The sequence below is a fragment of the Furipterus horrens genome, unplaced genomic scaffold (genome assembly GCF_987537825.1).
Source record: "Furipterus horrens unplaced genomic scaffold, mFurHor1.1.pri manual_scaffold_4, whole genome shotgun sequence".
In the NCBI taxonomy this organism is placed as follows: domain Eukaryota; kingdom Metazoa; phylum Chordata; class Mammalia; order Chiroptera; family Furipteridae; genus Furipterus; species Furipterus horrens.
Window position 1 is genome coordinate 53,118,286 of NW_028327174.1, and position 18,447 is coordinate 53,136,732.

The window sequence follows — 18,447 nt, forward strand, 5'->3', positions numbered from 1 at the left end:
TTCATTCATTCATTTATTTATTCATTCATCATTTTTGGAAGGCCCATTTTTGACAGGCATTATTGAAGAATTGTGTCTGCAGAGGCAAGACTTTTGTGGCAGAAGGAGCTGAGGTCTTGAGTGACATCCTGCCTTATCTTCTCTATGACACTCCTCTCTCCCCCAAAGCTGGCCTCAGCCCCTCTTCTACCTTGCCTCCTCTTCAGCTCACATTTCCACACCCCTTTATTCCTTCCACTCTTGGCAGCCTCTAGTACCTTTTGAGAGGGCACATAGCAGCCCTCCTTTCCTTCAGCAGACCCAGGAGAGGAACCTCCTGTACAGACCTTGGGCAAATTTTCAACTTCGTGAGCCTCAGTTTCCACAGCTATAAAATGGACATTAAAATTAGGAGTGTCTTACCTGTATGGGGACAGCAGGTCAAAATATTCATATTCAGAACCATTCCAGAAATCAGACTGTACGGTCACTCTAAGGAGAGAGTCATCTCAGTCTCTCCTACACAGATCTCTTGCCTAACCTGGTGGTAGAGAGACATCTGCTTTAGGAAAGGGGGAACATTAGCTCCAGGGGGACTGAGGACCAAACAAACCAAGACCCCTAAGAGAGAGAGGGGGCACTTTTAAAGCATTTTGACGGTGTCTATAGAATATCTTTTCATGTCAATAAAATAGATATATTTTATCATTTTTAATTATTGCCCGGCATTGCTTTACATTTATAGTATACAACTATAAATTACTTAACTAATTACATATATTTCAATTGTTTCTGACATTTTTCTCTTTAAAACAATTCTGTGATGAACTTTCTTGGGTATATATACATCTTTGTACTTTTTCCTAGGGGAATGTTCTAGAAGCAGAATTACTGGAACATTGGGTGGACTTACTCAAATTTATACACATCATCCAGCTTCCTTCTAGAAAGCTTACATAAGTTTACAGAGTATGATATTGCCTGCCTATTTTCTCCCTCCTTGCCAATATGTGGTTTTGTCAACTTATTTATTTTTACCAATCCGATAAGCAGAAAATTGTGTCTATTGTTTTTATTTTGCATTATGTTTATTATTTTAAAAAATTGAATATATTTTTCTAGTTGTACCCATCATTTTTATTTAATGTTTTATTTATTTATTTTTGATAGACTTTATTCATTAGAGGAGAATTTAAGTTCATAGCAAAATTGAGCAAAGATGGAGATTTCCCATACATTCCCTGTCCCCCCACACACCTAGCCTCCCCCGTTCTCACCATTCCCCACCAGAGTGGTATACTTGTCACAACTGAGGAACCTACTTTGAAACATCATTATCACCCAGAGTCCATAACTGATATTAGGGTTCACTCTTTTTTGTTGCATTCAATGGATTTGAAAAACATTAATTTATTTCTATTTTTATTTTTTTCCAGCCTTATTGAGACATTATTGATTTATAACATATAAATCTAAGGTGTAAAAATGTGATGACTTGATACATGTCCATATTGTGAAATGATTTCCACAATAGGGTTAGTTAACACCTCCATCACCTCACATAATTACCATTTTTTTGCATCTATGATGATAACATTTATGATCTTTTGTCTTAACAACTTTCAAGTACGTGATATGGTGTTGTTAATTATAGTCAGCATGTTGTACATTAGATCCTCAAAACTAGTTCATCTTGTAACTGGGAGTTTGTTCCCTTTGACTATCTCCTTGTGTCCTCCACCCTCAGCCCCAGGCAACTACATTCTACTCTTTATTTCTATGAGTTTGGCCTTTTTAGATTCCACATGAGTAAGATCAGACAGTGTTTGTCTTTCTGTGTCTGACGTATTTCACTTAACATAATGCCCTCAAGGGGATTTGGACAAATTTATGACAGGTATCCACCATGATAATATACACAGTAGTTTCATTGCTCTAAAACACCCTCTGTGCTTTGCTGAGTATCTTATTTTTTATTTTATTTATTTGCATGTTTATTTTGACTGGCTCTCCCAACTTTTAAAAAATTATTTTTATTTTCTTTTAAATAAGCTTTTTATTTCCAGCTATAATAGATACACATGCAGTTATAAGAAATAATACAGAGAATTTCTGTGGACCCTTTATCTACTTCCCTCCATGGTAACATCATGCAAAGCTATACACAACTGTATACAATATCACAACAGTTCAGTCAATATACAGAACATTTCCACCACAACGAGATCCCTTCTGTTGCTCTTTTAAGCCACACCCACCCACCTCTCTCTCACCTCACCTCTTCCTTAGACCTTGTGAACCCCTAATCTATTCTCCATTTCTACAATTTTGCCATTTCCCAAGCTTTCTCTTTTTAACAGTCATATCTTTAAAACGTAACAAGTTCTTCATCTCATCAAATAAGCAATCAGTATTCAAATTTCCAATTCTCTCTCTCTCTCTCTCTCTTTTGTTTGCTTGTTTGAATCAGAATCCAAGCAAGCTCTATATCTTGCAATTAGGTAAGGTTCTTTTCATCTGTAGGCCTATATCCTATCTCTTAGTTTCACTTTTTTTTTACACACAGTAAAACTCCCAGATCTTAAACTGTTTCATTTAATGAATTTTGTATATTCTCACGTAATCGTCAAAACTTCCCATGCCCCCAGAAACTTCTCTTACATTCAAGTCTAATCAATTCCTCAACAAGAGGCAACCACTTTTTGGTTTCTACTCTCATGTATTAGTTTTGTTTGTTTTACAGCTTCATACAAATAGAACTCTACAGTATGTACTCCTTGATGAATGGTTTGTTTCACTGAATGTTTTTAAGATTAATCCATGCTTTGCATGTATCAATTGTTTATACCTTCTATTGCTCAAGAGTATTATTACACTTATGAAAATTCCAGTTGTTTATTCATTCACCTGGTGATGGACATTTGGATTGCTTCATGTTTGGGGTCATTACCAATAAGGCTGCTGTTAAGATTCATGCACAAATTGTTTTGTGCATAAATTTTTTTATTTCTTTTGGGTAAATACCAAAAAGTTGGGTCATAGAGGTGATGTATGCTTCAACTGATAAGAAGCTGAAAAACCTTTTCCCAATGTTGTTTTACCATTTTACTCTCCCACCAGCGATGTATGAGAGTTCTAATCAGACCCACATGACTCCTCACCAAGGTTTGTTTTTGCTAGTCTATTTTTATTTTAGTCATTTTAGTGGAGTGTGATTTTAATTTGCATTTCCCTGATGACTAATGGCATTGAACACTTTTTCATGTGCTTATTGACCATTAGTGTATCCATCCACTATAAAGAATCTATTTAAGTCTTTTATGCATTTAAAAAATTGAGTTATCTTTATGTTGTTGATTTGTAGGAATTATATGTTTACATATTCAAATTATGAGTCCTTTATCAGATATATGTAATATAAATATTTTTCCTAGCTTGTGCCTTGGTTATTTTCTTAATGGTGCTTTTGATATATATGCTTATTTGTATATTCTTGGAAGGACAGACAAGAGCCTTGTTCCATTGTTTATCTCCGTAGATAGACACGGTTGCTGGGGCACAGGAAAGGTTGACAGGAAAAGTTCTCACCCTTTTGTGTTTTGTAATATGCAAAATGGTATTTTAAGTATTACCTACTCAAAAAAGAAAATAATAAAAATAAGAGTTTAGGCGTTAGCTAGACCTGGGTCGACTGCCTACTCAGGCATTTTAAGCTTTGTAAACTTGGAGAAGTTCTTTACCTAAAAAAAATGCTTACAGTTTGACATGTCCTAAAGGATTCTATAGTATATCCACTGATCTATTTTTAGTTCAGTGCCATAGTGTTTAATTACAGAAGTTTTAGAGAATGTTCTGATATCTGGTATGCTGAATCCCCCTTTACTATTTTTATTTTGTATTTTTATTGTTGTAGAGATTCTTGGTATTATGCTCTTCATGTGAAATTTAAGATCATTTGATCTTTCTTTCCTTTGAACACTGTTGGCCTTTTCCTTATAGCCAAGAGGAAATGAAGCACGTGATGCCTGGTATTTGTATTAGCAACACGCTTAAAGAGTTTGGGTAATTTAGACTTCAGGACTGAAGTTTGTCATATAACCAGGGTGTGTACAGAGTATTTGCAAGATCATAGAAATATTTGTGAGTGTCCCTTTAAAAAATGGATTTGACAATGTATGTTTATATACATAATCTAGTTATTGAATAATAAATTTTAACCAGTTTATTAAGACATAACTAAAATGTATAAACTGAATAATTTAAAGTGTGCATTTTGAGCCCTGGCCAGGTAATTCAGTTGGTTAGAGCATCATCCTCATACACCAAGGCTGCAGGTTCGATCCCAGTCAGGGCACATACAAGAAATCAACCAATAAGTGCATAAATAAGTGGAATAACAAATTAATGTTGTTCTTTCTCTAAAATCAATTTTAAAAAATAAAGTGTACATTTTGATAAGTTTTAAATAGGTATACATCTGTGAAATCACCACTGCAGTTGAGATAATGAATATATCAATCACCCCAGAAAGTTTTCGCCTATCCATTTTACAATCTCTCCTGTCCATCTCCATGCCAGGCAATCACTAATCTGCTTTCTGTCACAATTGATTAGTTGGCATTTTCTAGAATTTTATATAAATGAAATCATACAGTATGTATTATTTTTATCTGGCTTCTTTTGTTCTGCATAATTATTTTTAGATTCATTCATGTTATTACATTTATTCCTTTTCATTACTGAGTAGTAGTCCATTGTATCACAATTAGTTTATTTACCTGTCCATGAACATTTGTTTGTGTGTGTATGTGTGTGTGTTTTAAGATTTCATTTATTTATTTTTAGAGAGAGGGAAAGAGAGGGGTTGAGAGAGGGAGAGAAAGAGCAATGTGTGATCAGTTGCTTCTCGAACACGCCCCCACCTGGGACCTGGCCTGCAACCCAGGCATGTGCCCTGACCGGGAATTGAACCAGCGCCCTTTCATCTTTGGGACGATGCCCAACCCACTGAGCCACACCAGTCAAGGAAATTTGTGTTGTTTTCAAATAAAACCATTACAAATGAAGCTGCTGGGAGTAGTTATGTGCAAGTCTTTGAGTCGACACATGTTTTACATTTTTCTTGAGTAAATATACCTAGGAGTGGAATGACAGGATCATACAGTAAGTATATGTTTAACTTTTGAAGAGACTGCCAAGTTGTCTTCCAAGGTGGTTGTTCCATTATACATTCCCAGCAGCAGTTATGAGAGTTCCAGTTGTTTCACATTCTTGTCAACACTTGATATGTATTTTTAACTTCAGCCATTCTAGTAGGTACGTAGTATTACTTTATTGCAGTTTTCATTTGCATTTCTATAATGACTAATGAGGTTAAACATCTTTTCATGTGCTTATTTACCATCAGTATATCTTCATTCAAACCTTTTGCTCCTTTTTAATTTTTTTTAACTTTCAAAATATTTTATTATTTAGTAATCTGTCTATAGCTTTGTCAGTCTCAAAGTGGCTTCTTCATATTCTTAGTTAATGTGGGGTTTGTTCAGCTAGTCTTCAGGTGGTTCTCAATAATAGGTGTTCTGTAACTTAGATACAATTTGGACGTGATCATGGAAGGAGGTGAACACAGCATTTACCTACACTACCATCTTTTGCTCTTTTTTATTTTTATTTTTTTAATTTATTTATTGATCGATTTTTAGAGAGAGAGAGAAAGAGAGAGAAACATCAATTTGCTGTTTCACCCACACATTCATTCATTCATTGATTCTTGTATGTGCCCTGACCAAGGAAGGAACCTGCAATTTTGGTGTACTGGGACACGGTTCTAATAACTGAGCTGCCTGGCCAGGGCATTGCTCTTTTTTAAATTGGGTTATTAGTTTTGTTATTATTGTATTTTGAGAGCTGTTATATATCCTGGATAGAGGTCCTTTATCAGATACTTGATTTGCAAATATTTTCTCCCAGTTTGTGCTTGTCTTTTTATATCCTTAACAGTGTCTTTCACAGAACAAAAGATTTTAATTTTAATTAAATCCAATTTATCATGGTTTTTTCTTTAATAGATCATAGTGTTGGTGTGATATCTAAAAAATCTTTGCCTACCTTGAAATCACAGAGATTTTCTTATGTTATAGACTAGAAGTTTTATAGATTTGGGTGTTATATGCAAGTATGTGATTAATTTTGAGTTCAATTTTGTATGTAGTGTGAGTTTTATGTTAAGTTTTATTTGCGTGTGTGTGTGTATACACCTGTCATAGTACTATTTGTTGAAAAGGCTATTCTTTCTCCATTGAATTGCCTTTGCGATTTTTCCAGGTTCTTAAAATGAAAGCTGAGGTCATTGATTTGAAACTTTTTTTTTTTATAATATAGGTTTTTAGACACTGCTTTAAGTGCCTCCCACAAATTTTGATGTTTCATTAAGTTCAAAATACTTAATTTTTTTTACTTTTGGTTTCTTCTTTGGCCATGGGTGGTTTAGAAGTATGTTGTTTAGTTTTCAAATATCTGGGTGATTTTTGAGATATTTTTCTGTTATAAATGTCTAATTCAAACCATTTGGGTCAGAGATTACAGTATACTTTGTATGATTTGAATTGTTTTATATTTACTGAGACTTGTTTTGCCCAGAATATTTAATGTGTACTTGAAAAGAATGTGTATTCTGTTTTTGTTGTTGTTGGGTAGAGTGTTCTATAAATATCAATTAGGTCAAGTTGTTTGATAGTATTGTTCCATTTTCTATGTCCTTACTGACTTTCTACTTGTTCTAACAATTATTGAAAGGGAAGTAATGAAATAATTGTGGTTTTTTCTATTTGGTTTTAGTTTCATATATTTTTTAAAAGATTTTATTTTTTTAGAGAGAGGGGAAGGGAGGGAGAAAGAGAGGGAGAGAGAAACATTGATGTGTGAGAGAAACATCAATCAGTTGCCTCTCGCACACCCCCAACTGCAGGCCTGCAACCCAGGCATGTGCCCTGACTGGGACTGAACCAGTGACCTTTTGATTCCCAGGTCAGTGCTCAATCCATTGAGCCACACGAGCCAGGACTAAAAATGAATTTCTTATAAGCAGAATATAGTTGGGCCTTGCTTTTTTTACCCCATGTAATAATACATGCCTTTTAATTAGGATGTTTTGACCATTTTCATTTAATATGATTATTGATATGATTTAAATCTACCATCTTTTCATTGTTTTCTATTTGTTCCTTCTTTTTAATTATGAATCCACAATATGATACTCTCTTCTATTTTATTGTCTGTTCTTTAATCATTTCATGTTTTGCTGTCATTTTGGGAGTTCTGTTCTATTTTTCCATTCCTTTGATAGTTACCTTCCTTCTCAGCACTAATAATAAAATATGTAGTTCTTTACCATGATTAGAAAATGCAAATATAACACTTCTTTCTTCCATTAAGATGTTCTTTCCTGCCACTTTCCCCCAATAAGAGAGGCCTTTAGAATACTTTTACTTACCTCTCTCACTCTGCTTCCAATTCCTAGGTTTTACTGAAATAGTATAGTACTTACGGTCCTAGATATAATTAGACATCTATCCATCTCCATGAACATTTAACAGTACAATATTTTGCCAGATTTGTTGCTCACTGCTTGGTCTTTCTCCTCTTCATCTCCCTCTAGCTTTTTCTTTTCTTTTTTTTTTTCTTTTTTTTAAGTATATTTTATTGATTATATTGTTACAATAGTTCCAATTTTTTCCCCTTTACTCCCCTCTGCCCAGGACCATCCCTCCCCCAGAAATCCCCTCCACCCCAGTCCATGCCCCTGGGTCGTACATACAAGTTCTCTGGCTTCACCCTTTCCTATATTATTCCTTTTTTTAAAAAAATAATTAATTAATTAATTTTTTTTTAAACAATAAAAAATAACACACACCCCCCTCAGACTTAAGACCTTTTATAATCTTATGAAGGACAATAGGCGAAGGTCTCGTGCTCCTCTAGCTGCTTCAAACTGGACATGGTCGTCATCCTACCTACACTTGGGTCCAGAAATCCCTAATAAGAATGTGGGTGTAGTGGGGAGGGTGGCCTTCCCACATGGGGAAGGATCTTGCAGACTCCAGGTCAGTTGGCTGTCCCCGGGCAACAGCGTGCTCAGTTTAACAGGCTGGCATCCTTGTTGTATTCAGTCATGTTGTGATGTAGCGGCCTTTTCTCCGTGGTTATCTCTTTTCTTTTTTTTTAAAGAAGGAATATCTGAGTGAGATATTTTTAAAAATTGATTTTAGAGGGAGGGAGAGAAAGAGAAATCGATTGGCCAGGGCCATCTTCCTCAATCTGACTGCTCTGTACTCTAGCTAAATTTTTCATGAATATTTTCTTCAAGTGAGACATGGGAGTTCTTTTTCTTTTCTTTTCTTTTTCACATGAGAATTCTTTAAAAAAAATAATTTATTTATTTGTCTGTCTATTTATTTATTTATTTTTAGAGAGAGGGGAAAGGAGAAAGAGAGGAAGAGAAACATCATTGTGTGGTTGCCTCTCACTCGCACCCCTAACTGGGGACCTGACATGCAACCTAGTCATGTGCCCTGACTGGGAATCGGACCAGCGACACTTGGCTCGCAGGCCGACGCTCAATCCACTGAGCCACAGCAGCCAGGGCTGAAAATTCTTTATATCTTCAAATACCTTCCTTTTGCACTGGCAGGTGAATGTTTCCTCAGTTGGGTGTGGGATTCCTGGGTAGCCATCCTTTTCTCTCAGGGTTCCCACTTCAGCTCCCAATGTTACAAATGAAAAGTCCTATGCCGATCTGATTCTTTTCCCTTTTAGGTAGCTTGCTCTTTCTGTCTACCAACTTAAAATTGTTTTTCTTTTATCTGGAGTTCAGGAGTTTTGTGCTTATGTGTATGTTTTTTCTTTTTGTATCTTCCTGTACCCTTTCAGTCTGCAAGCTCAGATCTTTCTTTGGGTTGGCAAAATATCCCTCTATTTTTAAATTACTGCCTCTCCTCCATCCATGCCTTTTCCTTCTTTTGGAACTAATACGTTTGACTGTGAGGACTACTGGATTTATTCTCCAAGTCTCATTTTTTCCTCATTATTTCCATCTCTTCATATTATTTGCTCTCTTTGAAATATTTTTTCCACATGTTGTTCCAAACCACTAACTTGAGATTCAGCAGTTACCAGATCTTTCTTTCTATATATATACTGATTTTTTTGTGCTTGAAAATAATGGTTTTTAGTTCCAGAAAAATATTTTCCTGGTATACTACTTAAGTTTCTTTAAGTGTTCCTAATATTTTCTTAAGTTTCCACAAACCTCTTCAGTGGTTCCATTCCTGTGCTGTCTGGTAGGCAGGAAAATCTATAATGACCTCATCCATGTAGGGCCAAAGCCCTCTGAGTCACACTCTTCCAGTAGCCTCAAGGTCCTGACCTCTGCTAAGGGGCTCTCCAAAGCTGGTGTCCAAGGTTTTATGTGGTGAAAATTAGGAAGCTCCCCACCAGGTCTCCACACCAGGCCATCCCCTTACCAGTCTCCAGTTCATGCCTTCACTTGTACATCCTGACTGCTGACCACAGCAGCAACATGGCTAAGGAGAGGCAGGTATTTGAAGATGGAGTGGAAATTCCCGTAGAACATGGTTCTCAAACTTGAGCATTCATTAGAAGCACCTCCAGAGCATGTTAATATAGACAGCTGAACTTCATCCCAGGAGTTTCTGATTCATTAGGTCCAGGGTGTGTGCCCGAGAATTTGCATTGCTAACAGTATCCAAGGAATGCTGATGCTGGGATCTAGGAACCCCATGTCAGAATGCACTAAACCAAGCCCTCTCCTTCTTCAGAATTATACCTTTCTTATGTTAAGGAAATGAATCTCTCATGTCAGGAAGGTATCACCTCCTCATACATAGATGACCATATCACCTGCAAATAAAGACAATTACTTTTTCCTTTTCAGTCTTTATCTCTTTTTATTTTCTTGCTTTATTGCCCCGCTAGAACCTCTAGTACAATATTAATTAGTTACATCCACATAACTCTTATTACAATGTGTTGTTATAAGTGTTCTATGTTATTAGTTATCATTAGTAATCTCTTATTGTGTCTAATTTTAATAGGTATGTATATATAGAAAAAACAACATAGTATATAGGGTTTGGTACTAACCATGGTTTCAGGAATCCACTGATCTTGGAAAGTATGCCCTGTGGATAAGGTGGGGACTACTATATATGGAATCTGAAGAACACACTTCTAAGTAACCCATGAATAAAAGAATAAATTAAAAGAGATACTAGAAAGTATTTCGAACCAAATGAAAATGAACACACAACATATCGATATTTCTGAGATGAAGCTGAAGCGGTACTTGGTAATTTATAGTACTGAAACACCTATATTAGAAGAAAAAAAAAATCTAAAATCAATATCCTCAGCTTCCACCTCAAGAAACTAGACAAAGAAGCCATGACCAATGCAGCTCAGTGGGTTGGGCATCATTTTGCAAACGGAAAGTTTGAGGGTTTGATTCCGGGTCAGGGCATATGCCTGGGTTTCGGGCCAGATTCCTGGTTAGGGGCATGCAAGAGGCAACCGACTGATGTTTCTCCCTTCCCCTCTCTCTAAAAATAAATAAATAGAATCAAGAAAGAAAGAAAGAGAGAGAGAGAGAGGAAGGAAGGAAGGAAGGAAGGAAGGAAGGAAGGAAGGAAGGAAAGAAGGAAAGAAAGAAAGAAAGAAAGAAAGAAAGGAAGGAAGGAAGGAAGGAAGGAAGGAAGGAAGGAAGGAAGGAAGGAAGGAAGGAAGGAAGGAAGGAAGGAAGAAAGAAAGAAGAAAGAAAGAAAGAAAAACTAGAGAAAGAAGAGTCAATTATACCTAAAGGAAGTGTTAGGGATAAAGAAGCAAGCCAGTTACTCTCAAACCAGGAGGAGATAATTAACAGATGAATCATGGAAAAGGGGTGAGGAAATGGCATTCTGTAGCTCCTCACACATATCTCTGAGATCAAAAGGAGGAAGATTGTTGTCACCAAACACAGAGAAATGGGAAGATGTAGCTAGATAACTTTGCAAATAAGTTGGAGATAGACCTATAACTAGATTACCCTTAGTTAATCACACCCTGAGTTAAACAGTTATTCGTGTTAGATTGTGAACCCTGATTAACCAGTAATGGAGAAACAGGGGAGAAGGAGAGGGGAGGGGGAGCTAATTGCATTAGTATAAAACCAGTTTTCTTTGCCTACTTCTGCACACATGCTCCTGGCTGGTGGTGTGCCCAACTCTGCAGACTCGTGAATAAACCCTCACTTTGCTGCTCAAGTCCTGTGACCCAGCTTTTTATTGTGAGCGTTTCTCACAGGAAGCAGAAGAAAGGAAACCTAACAATTAAAGCAGAAATCAATTAAGTAGTAAACAAGTAAGAAACTCAGAGAAACCAAACGAGGTTCTTTGAGAAAATCAATAGCAATAAACCTCTAACTAACGTGAAGAGGAAAAAAAAATAGAGAAGACACAAATCACCAATATCAGAAATGAGAAAGGTGACTACTACAGTCTACAGATACTAAAAGAATAATAAGGAACCAAATTTATATCAATAAACCCCATAATTTAGATGAAATAGATAATTTCTTGAAAGACAAAAACTATGTAAATTTACTCAAGAGGAAATAATCCTGAAGAGCCTTGTGAGGACAATGGAATCTAGTCAGGCCTTCCTCACCCCGGATGCTCAGGCATGGGCTCCTGGAGATAAGAATTAGATTTCCCTGCGAAATGCACTTGCAGTTATATAAGCATTGATGTCATATTCTTGGCTAGTAGCCAGCTTTGTCTATGTATAATATAAAAGGGGCAGGAACCCCCACGGGATTGTTCATTCATGTTCGTGTTCGGGCACAGCAAGGAGCAAGTGTTGGGGCAGTGAGTGAGTGGAGGAGCAGCGCCAAGCGCCAAGCGAGTGTAAGGCAGGGATGCAAGCGAGACGCTGTAATGTCTGCAATAAAGGAACTGTCAGAGATTCCAACCTTGCCTCGCATATTTTATCTGATTGCCGGACAAAAGAGAATCTGCATTCGTTGGCACAACAAGCCTCTTTATCAAAGGAGAATAAGTAGTTTAAACTCTTCCCCAAAAGAAATCCCAGTGGCAACACTTGGTATACAGAAGTCCTCAAGTCTGTTTTCACTAGCAGAAGGGAACAGCACCAGCAAAACTCCAGGTGACACTAAAAACACTTAGACCTCTGAGCCAACTTTAAAATGTATGTGGTTATAAGAAAAAGCTAAAAATAGCAAGCTACAAACTAAGAAAATGTGCAAGGTAATTGTTGGCCCCAGAGAATTTGCTAAAAATGAACTTCATGAACATTTTCAAAACTAGGCCATCAGACTGCTGGACTCCTCTAATAAGTGGAAACCAGATCTCAAAAAACTGATATAATATCAGTCTGGAAAAGAAAGCACAGAATTATTGTATTTTGGGGAGATAAAATTAAAGGAATGATGCCTTGTCCAAACAAACGATATCCCTCTTTGGAATAAAATACATCTTCTGCTTCAAAGACAAACGCTTTCGTGACCTTGTCAAGAAACTTAGCTTTGCCCAGCCTCAGCCGCCTTATTTGTAAAGTACAGATTGAAATAAAAGCTGCCTAGCCCGACTAGTGTGGCTCAGTAGGCTGGGTGTCATCCAGCAAACCAAAAGTTTGCAAGTTCAATTCCTAGTCAGGGCACATGCCTGGGTTTCGGGCTGAGTCCCCGGTTGGGAGCATGTGGGAGGCCAGCAGTCCATGTTTCTCTCATACATCAGTGTTTCTCTCCCTCCCTTCTCTTCTCTCTAAAAATAGAGAAATAAAATATTTTTAAAAAATAAAATAAAAGCTGCCTAAAGACCAAGGTTGTATCAGATGAATATTTGTGTTGGCTTTTTGGGTCCAAGACCTATAATTCTATAAAATTTGTAATGCTAACACTAAACCAGGGGTTGTAAGAACATTGCCATCTTTATACAGGGTGGGGCAAAAGTATGTTTACAATTGTGGGTATGCAAAATGCAGAATTTATTCTTATATTATTATTTACTTATTATTGTATTATTTTCCATACGAACAACTGTAAACCTGCTTTTGCCCCACCCTGTATAAAATCCAACCGGAAAACTGTTCCACTTCACATTAAAAAAAAAAATCTTTAAAAAAAAGAGATGAATCAACTAAACATCTAAATGGGAGGATGGCTGGGGCATGGATGAAAAAGGTGAAGGAATTAAGAAGTACAAATAAGTAGTTACAGAATAGTCAGGGGCATGTAAAGTACAGCTTAGGGAATAGAGCAGCCAAAGAACATATATGCAAGACCCATGGACATGAACAATGGTGTGGGGATTTCCTGAGGGAGTGGGGGGTGCTGGGTGAAGGGATCAAGGGGGGAAAAATGAGGACAACTGTAATAGCATAAACAATATAATATAATTTTTAAAAATAGAGGGTGAAAATGTAATTTTAAGTAGAATATTCGAGGAAGGCTTCATTAAGAGAAGTGATGTCTGAACAAAAATTTAAAGGCAATGAAGGAGCAAAGCAAGAAGATGAATGAACATTGAGGCAAGAGGGGATAGATGGCAGGTGCAAAGGCCCTCGGAAAGGGATGCGCCTAGGCTGAGGGATGACTGCTTTAGTCTTAAACTCTTTGAAGGCAGAGAAAGGAATTACACAGAGCAGGAGTTCAGTTAGTGTCAATGGGAGACAGGAAGTAAAAGAGGGATTGTAATATCGTACCCAGAGATTTTGAGGTTGAAGTTTGGGAACAAAGAAAAAGCATCAGTTTCATAAAGCTGGAGAATAGGTGATTAACTGATTTTATGTCCTTTCTGGCATTCTCTTAAAATTATTTCTCAAATGGAGATAATTCAAGGAATTTGAAGATTTTGTTTTTCTTTTTGCTTTCTGCCTTTGCTTTGAGTTGAAAATAAGGATTTTTGTTTGATTGGTTTTTTTACTATATTTAAAACATTTGTAGATTTATAGACCTCTTTAAGATGAAAGACTAGAATTCAAATAAATACTCTCAAAATGACTATTATTTGGAAGAAATTAAAATACCATTTATAACAAGAATAACAATTTATAGGGGAATTATTAATAAATATGAATAGAAATGCTCCCCCCCCAAAAAAAAAAAAATAGTCAAGAGAATTGGGTCTGAGATTTGGATGGTCTCTTGCTTTGGTTTGGATAGTTTGTATTTGCCTCTGCAAACAACTCTGAATGACTTTTACATGACCATGTTATTGTTTTCATAAATGGTATTTTTAGGAATTGGAAATAACAGAAAGTTCTGGTAGACTTGCCACTTGTCCTTAGTAACTTGTGTAACTAAATGCCTCTTTCCCAAAAAATGACTGAGCAACACCAGCCCAGAATTGTAAGTGTAAAATAAATATTTTTATGTAAGACAGTAGCAATAACAGAAGACGTAATAGTGGTTCAGTTGCTGTTTTCTTTTTTTTTTTTTTAACTTGGTTTCTGTTTAAATTACAGAAAGAAAATTATTTCTTTCCGTTTTTCTATTTTAATTTTTTTGTAAGATTTTTCAAGAATAAGTGGAGGCCTGGCAGGTGTGGCTCAGTGGATTGAGCACCGGCCTAACAACCAAAAGGTCATAGGTTCAATTCTCAGCTAGAGCACAAACCTGGGTTGTGGGCCAGGTCCCCAGTTGGGGGCGTGCAAGAGGCAGCCAATCAATATTTCCTTCTCTTTTTCCCTTCCTTCCCCTCTCTCTAAAAATAAGTAAATAACATATTTTTTTTAGTTTTTTATTATTGTTCTATTATAGTTGTCCCAATTTTTCCCCCACTGCTCTCCACTGCCCTCCCCCACTCAATCCCCACCCTGTTGTCCATGTCCATTGGTCATTTACACTATTAGTTCCTTGACTAGACCCTTCCCCTTCTTTCTCCCCTTCTCCCCCTTCTCCTCCACCTCTGGTCACTGTCATTCTGTTCCTTATTTCCATGCCTCTGGTTCTCTTTTGCTTGTTTGTTTTGTTCATTAGGTTCCTGTATTAGGTGAGATCATATGGTATTTGTCTTTCACCACCTGGCTTATTTCACTAAGCATAATATACTCCAGTTCCATCCACGCTGTTGCAAAAGGTAGGAGTTCCTTCTTTCTTTCCTCTAAAAATAAATAAATAAAATCTTAAAAAACAAAAAGAGTAAGTGGAGAAGTCTCTGGTCTCAAGATACAGTCAGCACCCATTTTGTTTCAATGTCACTAAAGTACAATTAATTTTAGAGAGATTTCTTTTTTGGTCTTTCCCCTTCCACTAAAGATTTTTGAGGATAAAATTTTTCTTTCACCTGCCGTTTTTTTCTTTTAAATATTTTATTTATTTACTTACTTTTGGAGAAAGGGGAAGAGAGAAAGAAGAGAGGGAGAGAAACATCAATGTGTGGTTGCCTCTCACATACCCCCAACTGGGGACCTGGCCTGAAACCCAGGCATGTGTCCTGACTGGGAATTGAGCCAGTGACCCTTTGGTTCACAGGCCGGTGTTCAATCCACTGAGCTACACCAGCCAGGGCGTCACTTGCCTTTTTTAAAAGTTAATTTGCATTCTCCACTTTTTGGTTGAAAGGTAACAAACTTTGAAACATACAAACATAATACAGTTGAAATTTTGACTTTATTCTTCTTCTATTATAAAAGTAGTGCATATTCATTATATAATAAAAGGAAAGCACAAAAGGCATAAAGAAGTTAATTTTTAAATTGCCTATAATACCATCCCAGGGGAAAAAAAGTATTAATATTTTGGCATATTTCATCACTCTTTTTCTATGTATTTTTTAATATAACTTAGATATTACTATATATAAAGTACTATATCCAGATTTTTCAACATATATTAAAATTATTTTTTCTCATATCAATAAAAATTCTTTTTAAACATAATTCTAAAGGCAGCTAAAATTTCATCATAAGGAGATACTATAGTTTATTAAACATTCTCCTAATATCAAATACTTAATAGGAGAGTTAGCAGGTCAGAGGATATAAACATTGTTACAGCCATTCTGTTTCCTAAAAAGATTGGTCTTGAGAATACAGAGAGGGACTAATACACAGAGCCAATGAAGGTGAGGGGACTGTCAAGGCCAATCATGAGGAGGAGACTCAGAGGTCCTGTCCTAGCCGTTCTAGCTCATTGAGGAGGAAGTCCATGTCAGCCCGGGTCAGTGCAGGGTTGGCCACAATCATGCGGAAAAAGTTGCCCTGGGTCCCATGGGGCTGGTAGCCAATCATCATGGAGCCCTTCTTTACCATACGTTCTTTTAGTACCGGGGCCACCTGTGGAAGGGGTGCAGAATGTCCAGCTGCAGCCTGGGGTCATGTGAGGGGAAGGGTGGCTCTTTGGCCAACAAGTTATCCAAGATGCATTTCCCTCCCACCCAGCCATGTTCCGGAGGTGGCACTCATTGCTCTGATCCTGACTGTGGTCCCAGTTTACCTTTTCTGCCATGGCCAACCTGCTTGGCCTTCTCTACCATCTGCTTTATTCCCCATCTCACCTATCTCCAGATTGTCACGTGGGTCATTTTCTATTAAATCCTGGCTTCCCTGATTCACAACATTGCTTTAGTCTAACTTCAAGCCTCCGTCATCCTTAACACATTCTCCCCTTCTCTGAATACCTATAATATTTTTATCTGTACCCTGTGATCTAACATGTATACTTACAAGATTTCCTTGAACACATTGGTTTCAAATTGGGAAGTCTTGTTTTCAATATATTACTTCTTAAGGGCAAGAAGATTCTTGTCCTTTTGGGTCATCTGCAGCATCTACTACCAACCTATATACTTAGGGACCTATGACATATTTCCTCTGGAAAGCATGTCTGGCCTGGCCTTACTGGGTTGTTCTGTCCCCAGTATCAGTGAGTAAAACTCTTCTGTGATCTTCCTGCCTCACTTCTCTGTCCTGGACCTGAGCTCCCAACAGAACTGCCAGCTCTGGGGTCTATGTACACTGGTGACTTACCCTATAACGCCCCTCTCTGTCTTCTTCGTACTTTCCAGAAACATACCTTATTCTCCATCCCCATCCCCACAGAAATGAGGACAAGTTGGTGTTTCCCAGTTCATGCCCCCGCCTCAGGAGCAATAGACCAGCAAAGGGGCACGCCATGCCACCATCCGCCAGCAGGGGGCGTAAATGTACCAGCTCCGTCAGTTCCCTCAACGGGGTTAACCACAGTCTTGTGGAAGAGAAAGCCTACCTTAGCCAGCCTTTCACTGTAATCCAGACTCGCCTGCTTGCCCCGCAGGCTGGGGGGCAGGAACCAGAAACACACATTGACAAACTCAGGCTGGAAGGAATGTGGAAGAGAAAGGTGTGAGCTGAGAAGGGGGACTGTCCCCCCTCACTGCTCCTCTTCTTCCATCAGGGCTTTGCGTGTAGGATAGACTAGGGGGTAGGGGAACAAAGAACACAGGACAGGTCATACCTCCATGACCAATTCAAATCCCTCCCGCTTCTTTATTTCCTCCACCAGGTACCTTTGAACAGAGAATGAGAAATCACAGGTGGGGGAGGAAAGAAAATAAAACAGACCCGGAGAATGAGTTGCAGAGGCACTGAGGGCAGCAAAGGGTTTCAGGGAAGTGACCTGGGGAGGGGAACTGGAACTGCCTCCACACCTACCTGGCAAGGGCAAAGGCCTGGTCAACACGCCGCTCCAGCCCTTGCCCACCCTGTGCCTTCCACATGAGCCACAACTTCAGGCAGTCCACACGGCGGCCACACTGCACCACCTTGTCTCCCGTGTCCAGGGCCACATCGTAGAACTTGTCCTGCTGAAAGAGGTAGCTGGCCTGGGACCCGTGGCAGCGCTTGAGCAAATTCTGTGGGTGGGTAGGAGACTGTTAGACCCACCGTCTCCACCCCGGTTTCCTCTTGCAGTTTATTAGAGGACTTCTTAGCTCAATCCACTCATTCCTTTCCCTGGAACCATGTGGCACTGATGGGATGCCTGCCATTTGACACAGACCCCTTTTTCTGGGTTTTCTCCTAACACCCAGAGTTCTTCCCAAACTCAACCCAGGATCCCTTCAATTACAACTTCAAGCTCGACACTTTTTCCTTTGCATGAAGACAGGCCATGGGGGGAGTGAGAGAGCCCACAGATGTTCGGCTTCAGATGGGATGGTAAGGAGAACATAGTAAGGCCAGGGGCCCCTCTAAGGGGAGATAAAAAAGAAGACAGGGGTCTAAGTTGAGAGATGGGACGAGGCCAGGGGCATGGGCAGACCCACCGTGGTATCCCGGAGAAGAAGAGCTGAGCACTGCAGGCCTGCTGTGAGGAGCTTGTGGGGATTCCAGGCCACAGAGTCAGCCCTGCGGTAGGTACAGCAAAGCTGGGTCAGCTGACTCCCCCTTAAGCTGTCCGACCAAGCTCCTCTCCCTTCC

At 38.4% G+C, this 18,447-nt stretch overlaps 1 protein-coding gene across 1 annotated transcript in view; it reads right to left on the minus strand.

Annotated features, from left to right (window-relative positions):
• Positions 1–15,665: 15,665 nt before the first annotated feature.
• Positions 15,666–18,447, minus strand: part of CSAD (cysteine sulfinic acid decarboxylase) — a 32,005-nt gene continuing 29,223 nt past the window's right edge. The window contains exons 11-15 of the mRNA XM_090273243.1: positions 18,294–18,375; positions 17,683–17,882; positions 17,486–17,537; positions 17,258–17,347; positions 15,666–16,326 (exon numbers count right to left, since the gene is read on the minus strand). Of these exons, the coding sequence (XP_090129369.1) occupies positions 16,153–16,326; positions 17,258–17,347; positions 17,486–17,537; positions 17,683–17,882; positions 18,294–18,375 (598 nt within the window). The 3' untranslated portion in view covers positions 15,666–16,152. The remainder of the gene's footprint in view (positions 16,327–17,257; positions 17,348–17,485; positions 17,538–17,682; positions 17,883–18,293; positions 18,376–18,447) is intronic.